Source organism: Lagenorhynchus albirostris, chromosome 5 (genome assembly GCF_949774975.1).
Source record: "Lagenorhynchus albirostris chromosome 5, mLagAlb1.1, whole genome shotgun sequence".
NCBI classification, from domain to species: domain Eukaryota; kingdom Metazoa; phylum Chordata; class Mammalia; order Artiodactyla; family Delphinidae; genus Lagenorhynchus; species Lagenorhynchus albirostris.
Window position 1 is genome coordinate 49,536,857 of NC_083099.1, and position 23,235 is coordinate 49,560,091.

Sequence of the window (23,235 nt, forward strand, 5' to 3'; positions counted from 1 at the left end):
TTTCAAAACCACTTCTAATAATAACCATGGTGACCTCATGATAGCCAGCCCTCATGGGTTCCTGCCTGACTACAGGCAAAACCACAAAGGGACACTTGTCCTGTCTCATTTTCTGAAGTCTTGAGGGAGTCTAAGGAAAAACAAAGGAAAACAGGAAACTGTAGGATGTGCCTCTTTATGGCCTATTTCAAGTACAGACTCTTCAGCCTTTTAGCTAGCATCATCCTAACCCTCCTAGTGACTTTGCATCTCCAACCCCCCAGTCCAGTAGTGTCCTTCTCACTCTCATTCATATACCATACTCATTCTCTCTTCTGGGCTTTCTTTGATAATAACTTGCCATTTTCTGCAAACAGTTCTTCCTCTGTCCTGCCTGCCTCTCAATATAAATATCTCTCAAATTCCATCTCTACCATCTAGTATTCCCCAGATCCTCTGGCCCACATTAAACTAATGTTCTACAGAATTTATAAAGGTAATAGCATACAGTTTAGTCCTTAACTATTTAAATAGAATTGTTGCATGTGTGTTAGTTTTTCTAAATTTCTTGCCTGCTAAATCTGAAGGCAATTGGAGGACTGTTTTATACTTCATTGTAACTCCACAGCAATTAGCACAATGTGGGCATTCACCATTGTCAGATAAGTGAAGGTCCTAAACATATGTCTGGCATTTAATAAACATTTATTAAACCTGGTAAAAAAAATTAAGAGGTGAAGAAGAATAATAAGCAATTTAATAACTTTTTACAAGCTGCTTTTAATCCATTCATTTATTCTAGAAATACTTATCAAATATCTATTATAGGCCAGGCCTCAGGAATACAGAGAGAATTGTGACTTGGTTTCTGCCTCCAAAGCACATATTTTCATCTGTTAGAGAAGATTTGTGACTAATTACAATACAGTGTGTTCTGTAAGAAAGACAGAAATGGGGAAACTTCAAGAATGGCCTCTCAGGGAATACGTTTTAATCAAATTTTGAAACAGAAATAGGTGATTACCCAGCAAACAATAGGAGAGTGGACATTTGATCCTGGCAGAGGGCACAGAACATACTGAGATAGGAAAGTATGAGTAGTCTGTGAAAATGTCAGAGTTTATGTAGATGATCTGTACTATACAGTGTGTTTAAAGCTAAATAAATGGAGGCACTGATTTTATTACAATAGTAAATGTCATCTCATTTTTTGAGGCATAGAGTGAATTGAAGTAGGCATTCTCTAAGGAACTATCAAGGAATAAGTGAATGATTCTACTTATTAATGAATGGAATGAGGGTATAATGTAACTATTTATAAAACCAAATGTGTTTGTGTTTTCCATAACTATCAATATTAAATGAAATTCAAGATTTTGCTACAGCAGTAGTAATGGCTAACATTGAGAACATGCATGCCAGGCACCACACTAAACAATCTACATGCTTCTCATTTATACCCCATTTTAGAAATACACTAAAATTAAGTAACTTACCCAATACTACATAGCTCGTTATGTGGTAGAGGTGATATCTGAACCCATCTACTTGAATGTGAACTTCTCAAGACCAATTTGATTGGTTAATAGTCTTCTTTTCTCTCAAGGGGTTGGGGCAGCTGTACAGGAGGAGTAACAGAAGCAGGTGTACCTGCTGATTCTGTGCTCTTCTGTATCTGCTTGTCAAGGGAAGGATTTTTTTTTTCTCCTAAAGTTCTATGGTTTATATTTTTTAATTGTTTATTTCTTTATTAAGAACAATTTTTTTCACTAAAGTAAATTTGAGAAAATTTTGAAAATGATACAGAAGAAAATCCAAATTACCAATAATGTTGCTTCATGGATAATTATATTACCATTTGAGACTATATACTCAAGTATCTGTGTTTGTGTGTACATGTACTCTTACTATATGGAGAGCTATAATATGAACTGTAGTATGAAATGCTGGTTTTCAATTAACATACAATGAATAAGATGTATTTTTGTTTTCATATTAACACATTATTGACTGGGGTGGGGGGTTTTGCAGAAACTAGTGCTGTGGTGTTAGTACATCTGCGGTCAGTAATGTGTGAAGTTGTAATGAATGATCCTGATAGAAAATCTGGAAATCATCTAAGTGCAAAAATAGAGATTAGAATATTTTCATTATAAATTTTTGTAAGAAGTTCTGAAGTAGTAAAAATTAAAGATCCCCCTTCATATTCAAATACCCACCACTACTCTTTAAGTCTCACTTTCTACTCATAAGTAGTTAATTATTAAGGGTCTCATTTCAGATTTTTGCTTGTTTATGTATATAGGTATATGTGTAGCAGATATTAATGATGGATTCTTTGGGGGCATTTCAGACAGTGGCATAATTGTATATGCCATATAGATCTTCTGAACAAGTAAAAGTCCAAATGAGGAGACCTAGAAGTTAGCTTTGTGAAGATGTTCATGGGGTGGACCTAACTGAGCAGCAGAAAGAAGCCCAGCCAAGCAGGTCAAAACACAGGTGGGCACAAGATAATGATCAGAAATAAGTTGTCTTTAGGCAAGAAGGAGGCATCTAGTTAGCAAGTGGTATGATGTGCTGGAGTAGGCACCAGTGAAGGTACTAAATAGAAAGGTGGATAGTTACCATTAACAGGCACAGACGGTGGCAGTGGGACCTAGCTTCTAGTTGTGTTTTGATAGTTGTACTTTATCAAGGCAGGAATAAAGAAATCAGGAACTCTGAAACTGGAACATAAGATTTGAAAAGATGGCTTTTAGATGACAAAGGTAAGGTTAAACCAGTTTCTTGAGTAGGATTAGAAAAGATTGAGGCAGCCAAGGTTGACTTAATTTGGGGTCAGCTGAGCTTCTAAATTCATCAGATAAAGAAGTGAATAAAGCAAGGATCTTACTCTTAAGAAGTTTACAGTCTAGTGAAGGCAAACAAGCATGTTATAAATTGTATATTAAACTAAAAGAATAAATGCTGTGGATAGGATAACAGGAAACAGGAGGAAGGATGGGGGATAGATTTATAATTTTAAACAGGGTAGGCTTAGTAGAGAGGGTAACATTTGAGGGAAGACTTGAAAGAAGTGAGGAAGTAGACCAAAAGGACATGCTTATTTGGGAGAAGAGCATTCTAGATAAAGGGAATAGCCAGTGGAAATGCCCTGAAGTAGGAATATTAAAAAAAACAACAACAACAAAATAACCCCTGCTAAATAGAAGAAAGATCAGTTTATTGAGAGAAATTAGTGAAGCAAGGAACACATGGTGTTGTTCTGCTACATATATTGTACAGTTTTCAACTTGATACTGTGTTGTTTTCAGAGTCCAGAAATCTCACCTTAGCATATTTAATTATTCCTTAGTTAATTGGAGATACTTAATTATAGTGACAGGCTGAATAGTGAAGTACATGGAGGGAAGAAAAATACATCAAGAAGGACAGGTGAAGACACGATTTGGATCAGTCAGATCATGGGCACATTTTTTTTTTTTTTTTTTTTTGTGGTACGCGGGCCTCTCACTGTTGTGGTCTCTCCCGTTGCGGAGCACAGGCTCCGGATGCGCAGGCTCAGCGGCCATGGCTCACGGGCCCAGCCGCTCCGCGGCATGTGGGATCTTCCCAGACCGGGGCACGAACACGCGTCCCCTGCATCGGCAGGCGGACTCTCACCCACTGCGCCACCAGGGAAGCCTGGGCACATTTTTAATCTGCTAACATTTCTTAAACTGTTACATTTATTTTCCCCATATATTTATATACTACTTATGTCTGCTCTTGAATTTGAGACTTAACTTTAAATAAAGCAGTCTTGATTACTCCTAATGAACCTAGAGAAAAACTTGAGGATAATTCCAAACCTATAATCTCATTAAATTATACAGTTAAAAAATGAAAATTAGGTTGACAACTTTCATATAATCAAATTGGCTACACAGGTTTTCAGTTAGACATTTTTGATTGTTCTTCAATGGGCTTACTAGCTGTAATTTCTTTTGTGAGTTGCCAGTGTGTCTTCCTTTGCTCATTTTATTCAGGTCTTGAAATTTTTGCTTTTCAGTCTGTATATAATTTATAGGGAATGTAATGTCATATCTTTGTTTCCAAAGGCTTTTAAAGAAACAGTTTTTTCATCGGGCACTAAAAGTAATGAAAATGAAGTATGAGAAAGACATAAAAAAAGAAAAAGAGAAAGGAAAAGCTGAAAGTGGAAAAGAAGAAGATAAAAAGAGCAAGAAAGAAAATCTAAAGGATGAAAAGACAAAAAAGGAAAAAGAAAAAAAGAAAGATGGTGAAAAGGAAGAATCCAAAAAGGTGATTTCAACTAAAATTAAGTAAAAATCAAAAAATTATTACTTGCACATTAGCACTACTGGTGTATCAGCACTTTAAAATATTGCGCAACGACCACTTAAACCACATTAGGATTCTTACAAATACTGTGGTTGAGAATTTTGATTTCTGTGTCTCATATAGTGAAACTTTGACTATATGGATGTTACATTGCTTTTTGCTTCTTTGCAAACGTGTTTTCTTCTATTCAACTTGTTTTTTAATAGGAGGAAACTCCTGGAACTCCCAAAAAGAAGGAAACTAAGAAAAAATTCAAGCTTGAGCCACATGATGATCAAGTTTTTCTGGATGGAAATGAGGTGAGAGTATCTAGCTTATAAGTAGAAATCCAATTTTCCATAGGAGTTTTTAGAATTATCTTTGATGCCTTCACTAAGAAAAGAAGTAATTCAGATAAATTTAACCATGTAGATACAAAATCTACTTTTTAAAAGTGAATGTCTCTGAATTTAGATTTATAAAAATTTTTTTAAATCAATCTGAATCGGGTTCAGCTGTCTATGATAGATAGGAAACATGAAATAACAGTGGCTTAAAACAGATACTTGTTTCTCTCTCATTAATGAAATCGGAAGGTAAGCAGATATGGCAGCTCCAGGGTGGATCTGAACTTTTCCGCCTGTGTGAGGCAGTTAGTAAAGATTACCTCATGGTGCAAAATGACTGCCAGCCTTATATCTGCATCCAGAGGAGGGAAGGAGAATGAGGGACATGCTTCCTTTTTAAGGATACTTTCCAGGAAGCTGGCGATTTTATTTCTGCATGTATTCCATTGGCCGGAACCTACTCATATGGTCATGCCTACCTGCAGTAAAGTCTTAGAAATATGCTTTTTATACTGGATGGTCATTTGCCCAGTAAAGTATAAGATTCCCATTAGAATCAAAGGAAAAAAAGTACAATGGTTAAGGAGGGACACCTACAGGTTTCTGCCTCTTATAGTTAGACACACGACTATCAGGGTCTAAAATTTTCTATATTACTTGATGCTTTACTCAAGGAGATCATTTTTATTTATTTAATTTAGTGGCTTATTTTTATGGTTGTAGCCTTCCATGAAGACCACTTAATTTAGTCATTTAACCAATACAAAAACATTTACTTATATACTGGCCATTGAGTTGTTGTGAATTTCTTGCTATACCTAATACAAAAGTAGTATAAATAGAAAGCAGTGGTTCCTGGAGCTATGAGCTTGAATATCTGGGAAGGCTTTTCACAAAACATGTGCACTAGGCTCATTCCAGGCATACTTGCATGAGGATCTCTAGGGTGGAATCTATAGTAAGTGAGTGTGTATATGGATGTGTGTGTGTGTTTTGTATAATGTATCCCTGGGTGATTCTGGTGAACCCCTGCTTAAGAACCAATGTAATAGAAGACCACAGGTCTTTCTTAATGTGAAAGCGCAAATACCTTCAGTTAAACATCAGGCATTGGCTATATGCGAAGTCGTTTTTATAGTTGTTGGGAATAACATGATAAATAGGATAAAATTATCTTCTTGGAAGCTCTTATAGTCTAGCAAGCATACAAGCGTTTAAACATGGTATGGGCATACCTCATTTTATTGTACTTCTGTTTATTGTGCTTCAGAGATAAAGTTTTTTGTTTGTTTTTTTGTTTTCAGCAAATTGAAGGTTTACAGCAACCCTGCATTAAGTCTATCAACTCCGTTTTTCCAACAGCATTTGATCACTTTGTGTCTGTCCCATTTTGGTATTTTTCACAATATTTCAAACCCTCCTCCAGCAAAAAAATTAAGACTCACCAAAGGCTCAGGTGATGGTTAACATTTTTTAGCAATAAATTATTTTTTACTTAGGGTATTTACATTGTTTTCTTAGACTTAATACTATTGCACACTTAATAGACTATAGTATAGTGTAAACATAACTTTTACATGCACTGGGAAACCCCAAAAAAATGCATTATTGCGGTGATCTGGAGCTGAACTGGAAATACCTCTGAGGTACACTGTATATATTATATAGTACAGTATAATATAGTCCATGCCTGTACTATATTACAGCATGGTGAGTATTATGATGGGAGAATACCAATTAGGGATAGGTAATTTAATCAAGAGAGGATAAGAAGCGTCTGGAGATTCTGGACACTTGACCTGAGCCTTGAAGGATGACTGGTAGATTGCCAGGTACACTGCAAAGGAGTTATAGGTCTGTTAGACAAAGGAAGCTTTTTCCTGAGCAAAAGCATGGGTGCTTGCATTCCCAAAAAGGCTAAGATTTTATTCTGTAGAAAGAAGCAGGCTTTGAAACTTTTGAAGATGGGAAACATCTTTAAAAACTTGTTTCTTTAGAATGCTAAATGGCAGAAGTGATGTCTGTGGATCCGATTTCCAGGATAAATGTGCAGCATTAAAAAAGAGAAATGTTAGAAAAAGAAGCAAATCAAAAAGCAGTAACCAAGAGCGCTAGTCAAAATAGAACCAGGAGGGTTTCCCTGGTGGCGCAGTGGTTAAGAGTCCGCCTGCCGATGCAGGGGACATGGGTTCGTGCCCCGGTCCAGGAAGATCCCACATGCTGCGGGGCGGCTAGGCCCGTGAGCCATGGCCGCTGAGCCTGCGCGTCCGGAGCCTGTGCTCTGCAATGGGAGAGGCCACAACAGTGAGAGGCCGGCGTACTGCAAAAAAAAAAAAAAAAAAAAAAATAGAACCAGGAAATGGAAGAGTACTGTTATTTATAGAAACTGAGAGATAAAACTAAGAGTTTTATGGATGATGAACAGAGTTCTGATTATTCTAAATGAAGTAAATTTCTGTTTTCTAAAGTAAGCTTTAAAAGCAGTGGTTCCCAGCTTTGCAGCTACAGACCCTCCGTGGGGAGCTGGCAATGAACTTATTGCAGGGAGTCATAGAATCTTTATGTTCACTGAGCAAGATCTTTAATAATGGTTCTTTGCTTCTCATCAGTTGGGTGGAATTGAGAGCTGCTGGATCTTTAATAGGGCCTGACTGGAATCTATCATAACTGTGCTCTTAGACGGGTTGGTTCTACTCTACTCAATGCCAGTATACATCATTACATTAGGGGCAAAAAGGCTGTACAATTGCTGGTAATTAGGTTAAGTAATTGTTTGCACACAGGAGTAAACTGTTAAAAGCATGCAAGTACATAGAAATGTACTTAACTGTGTTACGTAATTTATAGTTTTTAAAATAATTTTCTAACTGAATGGATACCAAAAGAAACACTGCTACTAAAGGAATAGTCTTTGGAATTTGTTTACCTTTAAAAGTAGTTCTTATATGTTAAGAGGTTGGAAGTAACTGTTCTAATGTAACCTTAGAACTTTAAGCACTGAGGTTTCTTGATTCTTCTAGGTATTTGTGTGGATCTATGACCCAGTTCACTTTAAAACATTTGTCATGGGATTAATCCTTGGTAAGTACAATCTCTAAAATTTAGAAAGGGATATAAACAACGCAGAAGCCAGAAAGAAAATATTTAACATAAAATAGTTATTTTTTTAAAGTACATTTTAAATAAAGCCAGAAGATAAATGATAAACTGAGGAGAATATTTGCACTACATCTTTAAGAGATTAGCAACCTGCTAGAAAAATGGTAAAGGTAACTCACAGATAAAGAAATACAGTGACTGGACTTCCCTGGTGGCTCAGTGGTTAAGAATCCGCCTGCCAGTGCAGGGAACACGGGTTCGAGCCCTGGTCTGGGAAGATCCCACATGCTACAGAGCAACTAAGCCTGTGTGCCACAACTCCTGAGCCTGTTCTCTGGAGCCTGTGAGCCACAACTACTGAGCCCACACGCCTAGAGCCTATGCTCCACAAGAGAAGCCACCGCAATGAGAAGCCCACGCACCCCAACGAAGAGTAGCCCCTGCTCACCACAACTAGAGAAAGCCCGCATGCAGCAACGAAGACCCTACGCAGCCAAAAATAAAATATAAATAAATAAATAAATTTATTTTAAAAAAGAAAGAAATACAGTGACCAATAATTGTGAGTGATACTTAATCACACTCATATTAAATACGAATTAAAGTAACAGTGATTATCAAGAGAATTACAAAGTTTAATAGTACCTACTCTTAGTGAAGGTCCAACACTTAAGAAAAACCAGTACTCTCCAATAATTGATGATATGTCCGTTATTTTATTTTTTATGGAGGGCAGTTTGGCAATATCTTCCAAATTTTAAATGTATACACATGGACTCAACTATTCTACTTCTAGGAATTTATGTCATGGCTGTTCCTAATATAGTTGCACAAAGTATCTATTCAGAAATATACATTGACACTTTATTCTAATCCAAATCCCTCAGACTATATTTAGGAGGGCCATTAGCAAATATCTTTCAAGTTTTTATTTTTAATTTTTAAATTTTATTTATTTTTTTATACAGCAGGTTACTAGTCATCCATTTTATACACATCAGTGTATACATGTCAATCCCAATTGCCCAATTCAGCACACCACCATCCCCACCCCCCCGCGGCTTTCCCCCCTTGGTGTCCATACATTTGTTCTCTACATCTGTGTCTCAATTTCTGCCCTGCAAACCGGTTCATCTGTACCATTTTTCTAGGTTCCACGTACATGAGTTAATATACGATATTTGTTTTTCTCTTTCTGACTTACTTCACTCTGTATGACAGTCTCTAGATCCATCCACATCTCAACAAATGACTCAATTTCGTTCCTTTTTATGGCTAATATTCCATTGTATACATGTGCCACAACTTCTATATCCATTCGTCTGTCAGTGGGCATTAGGTTGCTTCCATGACCTGGCTATTGTAAATAGTGCTGCAGTGAACATTGGGGTGCATGTGTCTTTTTGAATTATGGTTTTCTCTGGGTATATGCCCAGTAGTGGGATTGCTGGATCATATGGTAATTCTGTTTTTAGTTTTTTAAGGAACATGCAGCTGTTCTCCATAGTGGCTGTATCAGTTTATGTTCCCAGCCAACAGTGCAAGAGGGTTCCCTTTTCTCCACACCCTCTCCCGCATTTGTTGTTTGTAGATTTTCTGATGATGGCCATCCTAACTGGTGTGAGGTGATACCTCATTGTAGTTTTGATTTGTGTTTTTCTAACAATTAGTGATGTTGAGCAGCTTTTCATGTGCTTCTTGGCCATCTGTATGTCTTCTTTGGAGAAATGTCTATTTAGGTCTTCTGCCCATTTTTGGATTGGGTTGTTTGTTTCTTTAATATTGAGCTGCATGAGCTGTTTATTATAGTTTGGAGGTTAATCCTTTGTCCGTTGATTCGTTTGCAAATATTTTCTCCCATTCTGAGGGTTGTCTTTTCGTCTTGCTTATGGTTTCCTTTGCTGTGCAAAAGCTTTGAAGTTTCATTAGGTCCCATTTGTTTATTTTTATTTCCATTGCTCTAGTAGGAGGTGGATCAAAAAAGATCTTGCTGTGATTTGTGTCCAAGAGTGTTCTTCTATGTTTTCCTCTAAGAGTTTTATAATGTCCGGTCTTACATTTAGGTCTCGAATCCATTTTGAGTTTATTTTTGTGTATGGTGTTAGGGAGTGTTCTAATTTCATTCTTTTATATGTAGCTGTCCAGTTTTCCCAGCACCACTTATTGAAGAAACTGTCTTTTCTCCATTGTATATCCTTGTCATAGATTAGTTGACCATAGGTGTGTGGGTTTATCTCTGGGCTTTCTATCTTGTTCCATTGATCTATGTTTCTGCTTTTGTGCCAGTACCATATTGTCTTGATTACTGTAGCTTTGTAGTATAGTTTGAAGTCAGGGAGTCTGATTCCTCCAGCTCCGTTTTTTTTCCCTCAAGACTGCTTTGGCTATTCGGGGTCTTTTGTGTCTCCATACAAATTTTAAGATTTTTTGTTCTAGTTCCATAAAAAATGCCATTGGTAATTTGATTGCATTGAATCTGTAGATTGCTTTGGGTAGTATAGTCATTTTCACAATATTGATTCTTCCAATCCAAGAACATGGTATATCTCTCTATCTGTTGGTATCATCTTTAACTTCTTTCATCAGTGTCTTATAGTTTTCTGCATACAGGTCCTTTGTCTCCCTAGGTAGGTTTATTCCTAGGTATTTTATGCTTTTTGTTACACTGGTAAATGGGAGTGTTTCCTTAATTTCTCTTTCAGATTTTTCATCATTAGTATATAGGAAAGCAAGAGATTTCTGTGCATTAATTTTGTATCCTGCTACTTTACCAAATTCATTGATTAGCTCTAGTAGTTTTCTGGTGACATTTTTAGGATTCTCTGTATAGTATCATATCATCTGCAAACATCTTTCAAGTTTTAAATGCCTTTACCCTTTGACCTAATAGTTACACTTCAAGGAATTTATCCTGTGCTGTAATCACAGTTGCACACATGTACATGTACATTGGTATTTGTTGCTCTCTTGTCTGTAATAGGATAAAACTGGAAACAGATCAGGTCCCTCAGTAGGAGGATGGTGAAATAAATTTCAGTGCAACTGTGTGCCAGAATATCATGCAGCTTTTAAAGAATTAGATAAGACTAATTCTTATTAGTACTCACGAAAAGATATCTAGAATAGATTAAATGAACACTGTAAAAGAGTAAGAGTGTTATAAGCTCATTTTTGTAAAAAAAAAAAAATTCTGTGTAGCTAGTTTTAATTGTATATAGGCAGTTTCTGGGAATACAAATAAATCATAGTAATTAACCTCTGGGGAATGGACCAAGAATTGGATGAAGACTTCACATTATACCTTTTGGTTTGTTTTTTATTGTTTCTTCTTTTACTGTTTTGGGTTTTTTGTTTGTTTGTTTGTTTTGGGTTTTTTTTGCTTCTTTTGTTACCATAGGTATGTGTTATTCCTGTAAATTTAGTGGGGCGGGTATAGGAGTAGAGGGAGGGAATGATTTAACAAGTAGAAAAAAATAGCAGTTAAGCAAGTTTGATCAATATGATCATAGGATCCCATTCAAAATAATAAATCCAATCCTTAGCTTATAAATGAAATAGCTAGAATTTGAATTTGAATCCTGATCTCTTTTGCTATAAATACCTAAAAACCAGATCTTTCTTTTGATTGTTCCATATGGTTCCACTGTACTTAGAAAAAAACTGGAGATGCTTGTATACAGCTTCCCTAACTACCAAAAATGATCTGTATCAGAATTTCCTGGTGAGCTTTTCATTTGGTAGATGTCAGAGCTTCACCCCAGAACCAATCTCCAGGGAGGGATCTTTGGAATCATTTTTGGTTAGTTCTGTTGTTTGGTTGCTGTTTCTTTAAGCTTCCCTATTTGATAGACAGATATCTTATAGTCAAAAAGTTAACAGCAGCAGCAGTTGATCATTTAAGGAGCTAACAGTCTCACATTTTTAGACAATACTTTTTTCTAATTATATATAATTTATACTAGAAAAATCCTAATCTAATTTAAAAATAGTAGTTAAACTATGAAATGGTTGATAATCCACCATTTTTTACCTATAAAAATGGCAATTTTATATGTTTCAATATGGTTTTGTTTTATTTCTCCCCCTAGGAGTATATTCACTGTTATGGCAACTAAGCCATTTAAAATTTTAATCTAAAGGTTATGTATGTAACTTTTTCATTTCTTGTTCCAGTGATTGCAGTGATAGCAGCCACCCTCTTCCCTCTTTGGCCAGCAGAAATGAGAGTAGGTGTTTATTACCTCAGTGTGGGTGCAGGCTGTTTTGTAGCCAGCATTCTTCTCCTTGCTGTTGGTAAGTATTGTTATTGATAAGACTGACCTCGGTAAGAGGTAGATATTGAGCAGTTTGGACTATAATCTGGAGCTTCAGTAAAGTTTAACAGCAAAATTAATGTAAGTGAATCAAGAAATATATGGGCCTACTTTTTGGGTCATATCCCAAAACTGACTCAGGCTTGAAGTAGTATATGTGCTTGATTAGATTTGGTCTGTTGTGTTGAAAGGGTTTAATATGTCTCAGTCTGCAAATAGTTATGCTTTAAGATTTAACTACCACAAGGACTTCAATATTTTTACAGTGGTTGATCATTTATTAGGCATAATCTTTTCAGTAAACACTTTTTTTTTACTTAAGGCAAGTGAAACTTATTTTAAACATTTACATTTTATACAATAAATGATTGTAAACAATTGATATGCCATTTTTAGTAAAAATCAGTTTGTACCATGTACCAAGGTAAATTCTTGATGCATTAACAGGTTGTAGAATGCTGTTTAAAAATCAACAAGAAAATGTAAATAATGTTATTTTATGTTTCTGGATGATTGGGGTCTTTCATGGCTAAAATAACAATATAAAAATAACCCAATTCGAAAGAGGAAATTCAAAACAATTGATTAATAAATATATGAAAAATACTCATCACTAGTTATCAAATGATAAAATTAGGATAATGTGGTATTTTTTGCTTATATAATTAGGAACTTAAAAAATTTTTTTTGTTTTGTTTGAAATGGAAATGGTGCCAAGGAGGGTTTGACTATAAGGAAGTATGCCTAGGGCTTCCCTGGTGGCGCAGTGGTTGAGAGTCCGCCTGCCGATGCAGGGGACACGGGTTCGTGCCCCGGTCCGGGAAGATCCCACATGCCGCGGAGCGGCTGGGCCCGTGAGCTATGGCCACTGATGCTGTGCGTCCGGAGCCTGTGCTCCGCAATGGGAGAGGCCACAACAGTGAGAGGCCCACGTACCACAAAAAAAAAAAAAAAAAAAAAAAGGAAGTATGCCTAAATATAAATGGTGGTGGTAGTTTTGAATGATTTTAATGTTCTTCTTTACACTTGTCTGTATTTTTTACAATGAACATGTTACTATGAGAAAAAACAAGTATTATTTTGCTTAAAATTCTAGTCTTTGAAGATTTTCCTGTATAGGGTAAACTGGTCTAATTTAGTTTTTCATTTTGGGAAAGAAATAGGAATTTTTTTATGCTTGTCTAAAGCTCTTTAGTGATTTTTTTTTTAACCTTATATATAATTCTTTGAACCATCGAGAGCTTATGTTGGTATATGGTACTAAGTTCTGATTATTTTCCTCAAATGACAAATAAGCTTTTCCACCAGAACATATGGGAGTACTTCTTTATAGAAATGTTTTTAAATATCCACATTAATGATTTAATATCTGTTTTTAGAGGACATGATTTGGCCAAGATTATCTGAGGAGGGTGTGTGTTACTCTGAGATTCTATGATATGTAATGTAATAGATTCTTATGTTTATAAAGCATTACTGCTATAGCCCTAAGCAGTTTCCCTCTGCACATCCCTTCACCCTGGACATCAAAGTGTCCTGAGTTGGCGCCACCAGCCATGGACCTAGGAATTCATTGAGTATTTTCATTCAGTTCATCTTGTTTATGGGCCTCCATTTTTTTCTGGGATCTCTGACTGTGTGTGAGGCCTTTTTCATCCACCTTTCAGTTTTTCCTTCCTCTAGCTTAGTCACCTTGAAAATAGCCCTTGAAGTTTTTGCATGTAACAGCACACTTGTAGGCCAAGAAATAATATCTAAGAGTGTGAAGCAGGTAATTCGTGGTAGTGTACTACCTGCATCAAGAATTAGAAGCCATAAACTTTTATCTGCCATTAGATATACTAATCAAGTTGGTGTCTTCTGGTTCCCAAATCTCTGAAAATTTAGAAGCTCTTTGAAATTTTTCAGCAAAGGTTTAACTCCACTGAATAGAAATAACCCACTTGGTTATCTTTTATTTAAACCAATATTTGAAATAATTTATGGTTATTATCTTGTTTTGCTTTTTAAAGTATTGTTTGTTCAGTAATGTTTTCTATAATTTTTCATTTTAAATACAGTATGGATTTAAGTAGCATTGTGCATTAAGTAGTCTTATGAATCAAATCAGAAAATAAACCCAATGTTTTCATTGCTTCTCTTAGAAAATGTTGTTTCTCTTGGAAAATTCCAAATATACTTTCAAATGGTTTTGATCTGTACCCCACTTATAAATTGGAGATTTTTTTAATATTATCTCATGAAGTATTATATATTGGTCAAAGTTATATTTGGTGCTACTTTGAATACATATTCTTAGTATTGCCATTTAAGATAAGATCTTTGCCGATTTTCTAAATATGTCACTTTTAGTATAGAAGTGGTATGACAATACATATCACAGCGGTTTTCTCATGATTCCTCTCCTTTTGCCCCTGATAATAATCTACTGCCACATAGAGAAAAACTGTAAAAAATGTTAGAATTCTGCTATACCCAGTTTATATATGGCATTAGAATTTGGATTTTATTTGCCATTTCGATATTGCTCTTTCTTGGATTTGAGGCAAGATTTCATATTATGAACTGTCTGTCTTAACAACCCTTCAAAGCCTATCATAACATCATAATTCTATTTGGAGAGAAAAATAAGCAGCCTCCTTAAGAGATGTTCATTATTTTTTTCAGTGGGGTTTATTCACTGATTATTCCATAATTTCAAAGCATATTTGCCTTTTCTGTTTGTACCACAAAAGATACTGATGTATACACACACAGTCTTTCAGAATATTTATGTTCTTTTGTGAAAATAGAAATTACTGCTTTATAAAAGTCAGGGCAGCTATAACCATTTTATTTGTCCAAAGCAATGTAATGGAAGAAACATAGATGAGCTTTTCTCAGGTCTTATTTGAAAACAATGATATAATTATCAGTAAAGAAAACAAAAAGTAAAATAAAACCAAAAACCTGTCATAATTGATAAGTCCATAACATTCACATAATCATGACCTTAAAAAAAAAAAAGAAAAACCAGGCAAATCACTCACTCAGCTCTTCAATATGTTTGGTAAATTAAGAGAAAACTATATGAAATATTGGGGTTTGTGTTTGTGATAGCTCATTACTATAAACTTTAAAATTCTCAATTTCTTCCATTATCTAAACCGCAGTTTTGTCATATATTGCTCTAAAAGAGTAACTTCAAACCTATTTGTTGAAGCCATCTGGCTTTCATTAGCATTGTATGTTTCCTAATATTGGGAGAAGGTTGGTCCTTAAAATAAACAAATTATATACTTATTTAAGAAACTCGTAACTTCTGGTAAGACATTATCTTATTGTTCAAAAGTATTTTTTCTTAGAAGACTTATCCTTTAGGCAGGGTAGGCACATGCCTTGAACTCAAGATACATTTAGGGGCCCATGGAAATTGTTTCATTTTCATTTCTTTTAAAATCAAAAGTAATAATATATACACATATATCATAGTGAACCTGTGCAGGATTATATTTGTATTTGTACCAGTATGGTCGGAAAAGCAGAATTTTTAATATTTTTTAATGAAGGAATTGCCTTACAAAGGCAAAAGTGTCTGGGGTCTAGGGAAGTCATGGTGCAGCCCTGCTTTCTCCTTTTTAAGGCTGCTTAAGGTATCCTTCATCCTGCATTTATTTCCTTTTTCTTCTACCATGATCTCATGTACTTCAGGGTCCAACTGGCAGCTGTGCTTATTGAACTATAACATAGCAAAGTGCATAAATCATAAGTATATCCATGAAACAGCACCCGAATTAAAAAATTATAAAAGCAATTTTTTAATGGCATTGTAGCGTTATGCCCTCAAGTTCAGAGAAGAATGCTCTGTGCCTAGAATACTGTTGATAGCTGCTAAACTAGGATTTAATTGTTTATACTTAAGGTGCATGTAATATGCAAATAATAAAACTCTGAATGTTTTCCCACTTTTGCATTAACAAATACTCTGTGCTTTCTGAGTCAATGCTTGAATTATTCAATTAGAGAAATTTTTCTCCCACAGCTCGTTGCATTCTATTTCTCATCATTTGGCTCATAACTGGAGGAAGGCACCATTTTTGGTTCTTGCCAAATCTGACTGCTGACGTGGGCTTCATTGACTCCTTCAGGCCTCTGTACACACATGAATATAAAGGACCAAAAGCAGACTTAAAGAAAGATGAGAAGTCTGAAACCAAAAAGCAGCAGAAGTCCGACAGTGAGGAAAAGTCAGACAGTGAGAAAAAGGAAGATGAGGAAGGAAAAGTAGGACCAGGAAATCATGGAACAGAAGGCTCAGGTGGAGAACGGCATTCAGACACAGACAGTGACAGGCGAGAAGATGACCGATCCCAACACAGTAGTGGAAATGGGAATGATTTTGAAATGATCACAAAAGAGGAACTGGAACAGCAAACAGATGGGGATTGTGAAGAGGAGGAAGAAGAAGACAATGACGGAGAAACAACTAAATCTTCACATGAAAAATCATAATCTGACTAATTTGGGGACTAAATAAGTGCAAGAGGTTGGATTTTCTAGGTTGGCTGATCATCATAATGTACACGTGACATTTGTAGCATTCTTTAAATCCATTTACTGAAGTGGATTTGTCATCCAAGCAGTTATATTCAGCCCCTCATTTCATGTAATACTATTATTGGTACAGTCTAAAGCCATTTGTAAGTTTTATCTATTTGATAATTTTACAGTAAAATTTAGGTCTCATTTATTTTGATAGTTATCAAAGGTGCACTTTCCACAGTGACATTTACATTAATGACATTTTTTGATAGTTGTATGGCTTTTTACTGTTAGACTAATCAAAATAACTAAAAGGGATAAAAACAAACACCAACATTTCAGATTATGCATAGTTCTGTAGCCATTTCACAGTTTCTTTAAGGTGAAATGCTTAAATTATTGTTCTTGATAGTTTAGCTTTTGTTGATTATAAAATTATACCAGAAAATTTCCAAGATTCTGAGTTAGCAAGGTTCAAAAGCATTTTGTGGAAACAAGCCAACTAGTAATAATGCAGCAACACTTAGTTTAACTACAAATTCTCCTTTTCCAACTTAGGAAATCCAAATTGATTTGTACGACTGATTCAGAGTAAGGTGGTCATCTCCAACAGAGGAAGCAAGAAGCATTGGCTGGAAGGTGATGGCTCTTCTTCCCATTTCCTTGTCGTAAAGTAAAATGTATTCTGTACATAATTTACAAATAAACATTTTATTTTAATTGACTTCTTATTTAGACATTTTCTCAGAACTTAAATTTGTAAAATTAAGACCATTTAAGCATATGTTTTTAGAGAAACGGAAGTTTCAGTAACCCACAAAACATCTGTGATCTTTCTGCAGCAGCTTCAGTTTTGTGCCAACATTCCATGTATTTGAATATGAATTAAAACGATCCTTATTAAATAAGAGCAGACTTAAAGTAGCTGTTTGTACGCCTTAATGTTCATTTTGATTTATCTTAAATCTCTACATTCAGAAATGGGGTGCTGTATTATCAGACCAGGAGGACTGCTATGAAAGATAATTTACTGTTCTAAAATATCAATTTAAAATAAAGAACATAAAAGCAAACATAAGAGAACCATTGGACTCTAATTGCTTTAAACTAGTTTCGCAGTTTGATTTCATGTCTTGCAAACCTTAGTTACAAAAAAAATCTTTAGGAAAAATCATGTGTTTACTTATGAGCATAATCATTCCCTGGAGTTACACTCTTATAAAATGATAATGAATATTAAATTATTTTCCTTCAGTCACAGTGAGAGCATTTTGCTTTGTAGTTGAAATAGGTGGTGTGTATAGGTCTTCATTTTTCTTAGGCAGTTTCCCACCTAAGTGTTAGACTAAAGGTGTTAAATTTTTCTAATTGTGAAAAAGTACACTTTCTGTATACTGACACACTTCGTTAAACATGGCTTGTTTGCTTCTTTATAGTATTCCTTGTTAAGTGGACAGAAATGTGGCTGTTGGATGTTAATGCAACTCTATCAAGGATGCAGTCAATCAGTTTAAGTTTCCTCCTAGCCAATGTTCATTGATTTAAGTGCCTGGGTGTTTTCCCCTCACATTTTCAGAGCTCTTCTGCTTTATTTCCCTAAAAGGGATGCATAATTATAACTTCTGAGCTTCTTAATCACCAGTAGCATTAATACCTATTTTGGGATATGATAATGGTACCAAAAGTGTCTTTCAGAAATAAAAATGATTTAACCTTTACTGTTGTGATAATGCCCAGGCACTCAATATTTATCCTTAAGCTCTTTATAATATATGTACTGTGTCTAACCTTTAAGACATTTGGAGCATGGCAGGAAAGTCAGCTTCTTATTGATATGTGTGGATTCTTAAAGAATGTTAGTACAAATTTTTATAAATATTTGGTGGTCCCTGGGGGAAAATGTCATTCTTACTATGGTTAGAAAGCAAGTTAGAAATTTCAGCTCTTTTACTATTCAAGGTTGTATACTTTAAACAGAAAATCAAAAGACTGCCACTGTTACATTTCTCAGAATAATAGATGGCTGTCTTTGTTGACTAACATTAAATATTCTTATGCCAGAGCATGGAAAATTGTTTACATTAGTCATTGGAATCGTGATTTAAAAAAAAAAACTTCAAGTTTGCTATGCTACTGTAAATAGAAGCATGAAGCTTTTGGATAATGTAGGATTTATTGTGGAGTGGGTATAAATTGACTTAACTAATAAGCAGGATTGAATTAATGAACTGAGTCCAGATAATAATAATAATGCATTTGTGATTGTAAAGTCAATGTATTAAATAGGTTGTTTCTCCTTTTCCCTCCCACTGATTTCTTTAATTTTCAAACTATATGGCCTTCTAGATGACTTTAATTGAAATAATTTGGATTTAGCCAAATACTATCAAAAAGTAATAAATTTTAATATGTCACATTAAAATTACGCAGTGGTGATGGGTTTTAATGTTTTCCCCCCTTCTGGTTTTACATTATGAGTACCAATTAGCTGCTAACTATAGAAAAATCATCTTGTATCTTTTATAAATTGAATTTTCTTTTTTGAATCTTTATGAGGAATTGGAAAACAATAAGTACAGTTGATCATCATTATTCGTGTAGTTAGGTTCTGTAAAGTCACCACCAACACGGAATTAACAAATACTGAATCATTGCTCCTAGGGGAAATACTGGGGTTATTGTGTGAGCTTCTGGCCACATTTTCACCAGCTAATCAATACATAAATTTGTTTTAGGTGTCTTTCTGTTTTGTTGAGTTAAGTAACATTGAACTCATGGTCAACAGCACCATAACTTCATGCCCGACCCAAGCTTATCTAACACACGTGCTTTCTCCATATGGTCTATTACAGCCTTCTAGTACTTAGGAACACTAGACAGCATTTCAGCACTACATTTGGGGACCATTTTAAACAGTAAAATCACCAGTAAAAAAGCACAAAAATGCTAAAAACAATGCACTAAATAGAGCAAACGATGCTTGTTTAAGAGAGCTGAACCAAGGGCACAGCATGTCAACTTGTCACCCTCAACTGGGAACATATGCATTGGGCAAGTCAAATTTTTCACCTCTATGCATGATTGTGAAAGCACCACAGAAGTTTTAAACAACAGGCAAATTTACAAATACAGAATCCACAAATAAGGAACAATTGTACTTAACTGTATTATAAAGCTGTGACATATCTGTCTGATCTACAGAATAGGATTTATTGCTGAATCATGCTCTAGTATTTCCGTAACATTTTAAATATCCATTCTGTCTGAAAGTAAATATTTAGTTCCTACTTGTATGTAGTAGTTTCCTTTTACTCTTTGTTTTAGCAGTATTTCAGTTCTTTGTCCATTTGTTCAGTAATACCAAACACAGCGTGTCAGAATTTTAGGTGTAGCCATGAATTTTTTTTTTTTCTTTCTTAGCGGTACGCGGGCCTCTCACTGTCGTGGCCTCTCCCGTTGCGGAGCACAGGCTCCGGACGCGCAGGCTCAGCGGCCATGGCTCACGGGCCCAGCCGCTCCGCGGCACGTGGGATCTTCCCGGACCGGGGCACGAACCCGTGTCCCCTGCATCGGCAGGCGGACTCTCAACCACTGCGCCACCAGGGAAACCCTAGCCATGAATTTTATAAAAAGTTTTGTGGGGCTTCCCTGGTGGTGCAGTGGTTGAGAGTCCGCCACCAGGGAAACCCTAGCCATGAATTTTATAAAAAGTTTTGTGGGGCTTCCCTGGTGGTGCAGTGGTTGAGAGTCCGCCTGCCGATGCAGGGGACACGGGTGCGTGCCCCGGTCCGGGAAGATCCCACGTGCCGCAGAGCGGCTGGGCCCGTGAGCCATGGCCGCTGAGCCTGCGCGTCCGGAGCCTGTGCTCCGCAACGGGAGAGGCCACGACAGTGAGAGGCCCGTGTACCGCTAAGAAAGAAAAAAAAAAAAAGTTTTGCCCTCTTGGACCATCAGGTAGTGTGAAAAGTGCTATGGTAGGGATTTGCCAAATGTGCTGGATATCTCTGCCTTTCCAGTTCCACTCTGCTCTCTGCCCTCAAGAGACTTATGAGTGGACCACAGCAGTGGGCTGCCTCGCCTCCTGGCTTCTGGGTGGGTGTGGCTAAGGAGTGTCCTAGCTGGAGATCTGAGGATGGTCAGGGTAACCTCTTCTCTCTGCTCTCCCACTATGGGCTCCCTCAATAGTCAAAGGTTACCACTTCCTCTAAACTTCTCTTCACTCCTTTCCTTCAAGTTGCCACTTCCTGTTCTCTTCCCTTCTGGCCAAGGGGTGATGTCAGCTCTGCTGATACTGGCCTGGAGTTGTTGAAGCTATTGTGCCTCCTCTTGTGGCTCCCCTACACCCCACATCTTTGTTAGTATCTCCTCAAAGTATCTTAATTTAAGAATCATCTGCTTCCTATTGGGAACCAAGACCAAGTAAACCAGAGAAATTCCTAGAGAACAATTCTGATGAAGAGTTTACCTCTTTGACGGGTCCTTGTCCCCAAACATTATTAGAAAGTATCTCACAACCTTACAGAGCATGCCCTAAGAGTTTCGTTTTGTTTTTATTTTTGTTTTCTGGGGAGGTTTTTTGAATTTTATTTATTTTTTATACAACAGGTTCTCATTAGTTATCTATTTTATACATATTAGTATATATATGTCAATCCCAATCTCCCAATTCATCCCACTCCCCCTTTCCCCCCTTGGTGTCCATATGTTTGTTCTCTACGTCTGTATCTCTATTTCTGCCTTGCAAACAGGTTCATCTGTACCATTTTTCTAGATTCCACATATATGCATTAACATGTGATATTTGTTTTTCTCTTTCTGACTTACTTCACTCTGTATGACAGTCTCTAGGTCCATCCACGTCTCTACAAATGACCCAATTTCGTTCCTTTTTATGGCTGAGTAATATTCCATTGTATATATGTGCCACATCTTCTTTATCCATTCATCTGTCGATGGGCATTTAGGTTGCTTCCATGACCTGGCTATTGTAAACAGTGCTGCAATGAACATTGGGGTGCATGTGTCTTTTTGAATTATTGTTTTCTCTGGGTAAATGCCCAGTAGTGGGATTGCTGGGTCATATGGTAATTCTGTTTTTAGTTTTTTAAGGAACCTCCATACTGTTCTCCATAGTGGCTGTATCAATTTACATTCCCACCAACAGTGCAAGAGGGTTCCCTTTTCTCCACACGCTCTCCAGCATTTGTTGTTTGTAGATTTTCTGCCCGAAGAGTTTTGATAACCAAAATCCTATTCTGGTAGATACCTATGCAGATAACCACACAAAGAAACAAATTTGTCTTCTTTAGCAAACTCCTAAGCCAATGTTTGCAGCATTTAGTTATAAGTTTTTGAGTAGGTCCAAATGCATTTACTCCACTCTTCTAACCTAGCCCAGAGACCCTCTGAAACTAAAGTAAATCACACATAGATAGGTCTGTAGTTTTTGGATTGTCCAAAGGCTCGTCATCTCTATTTCAGCATGGCATTAGAAAGAGTAGAGTGGGCTAAGGTTCTCTGGAGTCAAATCATCACACTTTGGTCTCATCTTGTTTTAAGTGAATACCTAGATCACTTCAGCGTTTTGTGCCATGGATCCTTTCTCAGAATAATGTTTTTAAATGCAGAAAATAAAATGCATAGCGTTACAAAACCAATTATGTTGAAGTGTAAGTTATCAAAATATGTACGTGTGTGATACAGTAATATATGTTCATTTAATAACCAGATCTAGCAGAGTTTAATAACTGCTATGACATTGAAGTAGCATGAACAATATATTGAGATCTCTGCAACTGTAATGTGATATGAAAAGACCTGATTTCTGTTAGTGACGAAGTCACGTTACTGCCTAAAACAGCTCTGCATTGTTGTATGCATTTATAATCAAAGGAAATACTAAATTTCCGTTACAGTCTATTGAAAAAAAAGTAATTTTTTTCCCATCCAAGTTCACATATCCTCTGAATTCTATCAAATCCCTTAGAGGTCTGTGGACTCCAAGGTAAGACCCCTTTACCTAGCTAATCAGATACACCAATATCAAGTGAAACTATAACATTATATTCAAAGGCTAGTGATACTTAATTTAGCATAATTTAGTATTTAATGTGATTCACAGCTCATGTCTACTTCATTAACACATATTTAGCAAGTTCCATGGTGGGACAGCCTACGGGACCAGCCAGATGCTGTGCTGTTGCCATGATCATACCTGTGCACTGCTTCACGTGTAGCAAGATCGCCAGCAACAAGTGGGAGGGGTGCCTGGGGCTACTGCAAGCTGAGTACACCTAGAAGGACTCCCTGCAGCACTGCATGCCGCTGGCCCACATGGACCTGACCGAGAAGCTGCTCAATTATGCACCCCTGCAGAAGTGATGCTTCTGGAGCCCAGTCATGGTTTGCCTAAAATATCTTCCTTTGGGGAACATTCCTTCCTCTTCTGTAGTCTCCTCATTCCATTCTAGGGTGACTGGCCCTATGGAAGAGCACATGACCCAACCCAGACCAATCCAAGTCCTCTCTTCAGGATCTAGAGTTCTAAGGACCAAGTGGGCCTGGAGACACCAATGGCTGTGTTTCCTTCAGGTGGACCAAGCCTGCCTAGAAATAAAACCAACGTGAAAAAAGCAGAACCAGGAAAGACA

The 23,235-nt window shown here is 36.5% G+C and overlaps 1 protein-coding gene and 1 pseudogene across 2 annotated transcripts in view; both read left to right on the forward strand.

Annotated features, from left to right (window-relative positions):
* Positions 1-17,309, forward strand: part of SEC62 (SEC62 homolog, preprotein translocation factor) — a 29,326-nt gene extending 12,017 nt beyond the window's left edge. The window contains exons 4-9 of one of the 2 annotated variants that reach the window (XR_009540677.1): positions 4,083-4,287; positions 4,533-4,625; positions 7,673-7,733; positions 11,925-12,044; positions 16,086-16,743; positions 17,144-17,309. Coding sequence is in view for 1 of the 2 variants with exons in the window: in XM_060149969.1 (XP_060005952.1) it covers positions 4,083-4,287; positions 4,533-4,625; positions 7,673-7,733; positions 11,925-12,044; positions 16,086-16,555 (949 nt within the window). In the remaining variant the exon portion in view is untranslated. The remainder of the gene's footprint in view (positions 1-4,082; positions 4,288-4,532; positions 4,626-7,672; positions 7,734-11,924; positions 12,045-16,085; positions 16,744-17,143) is intronic. The other variant, XM_060149969.1, reaches the window with a different exon arrangement.
* Positions 17,310-22,789: 5,480 nt separating this feature from the next.
* LOC132520476 (DNA-directed RNA polymerases I, II, and III subunit RPABC5-like) lies at positions 22,790-22,966 on the forward strand (annotated as a pseudogene).
* The last annotated feature ends 269 nt before the right edge of the window (positions 22,967-23,235 follow it).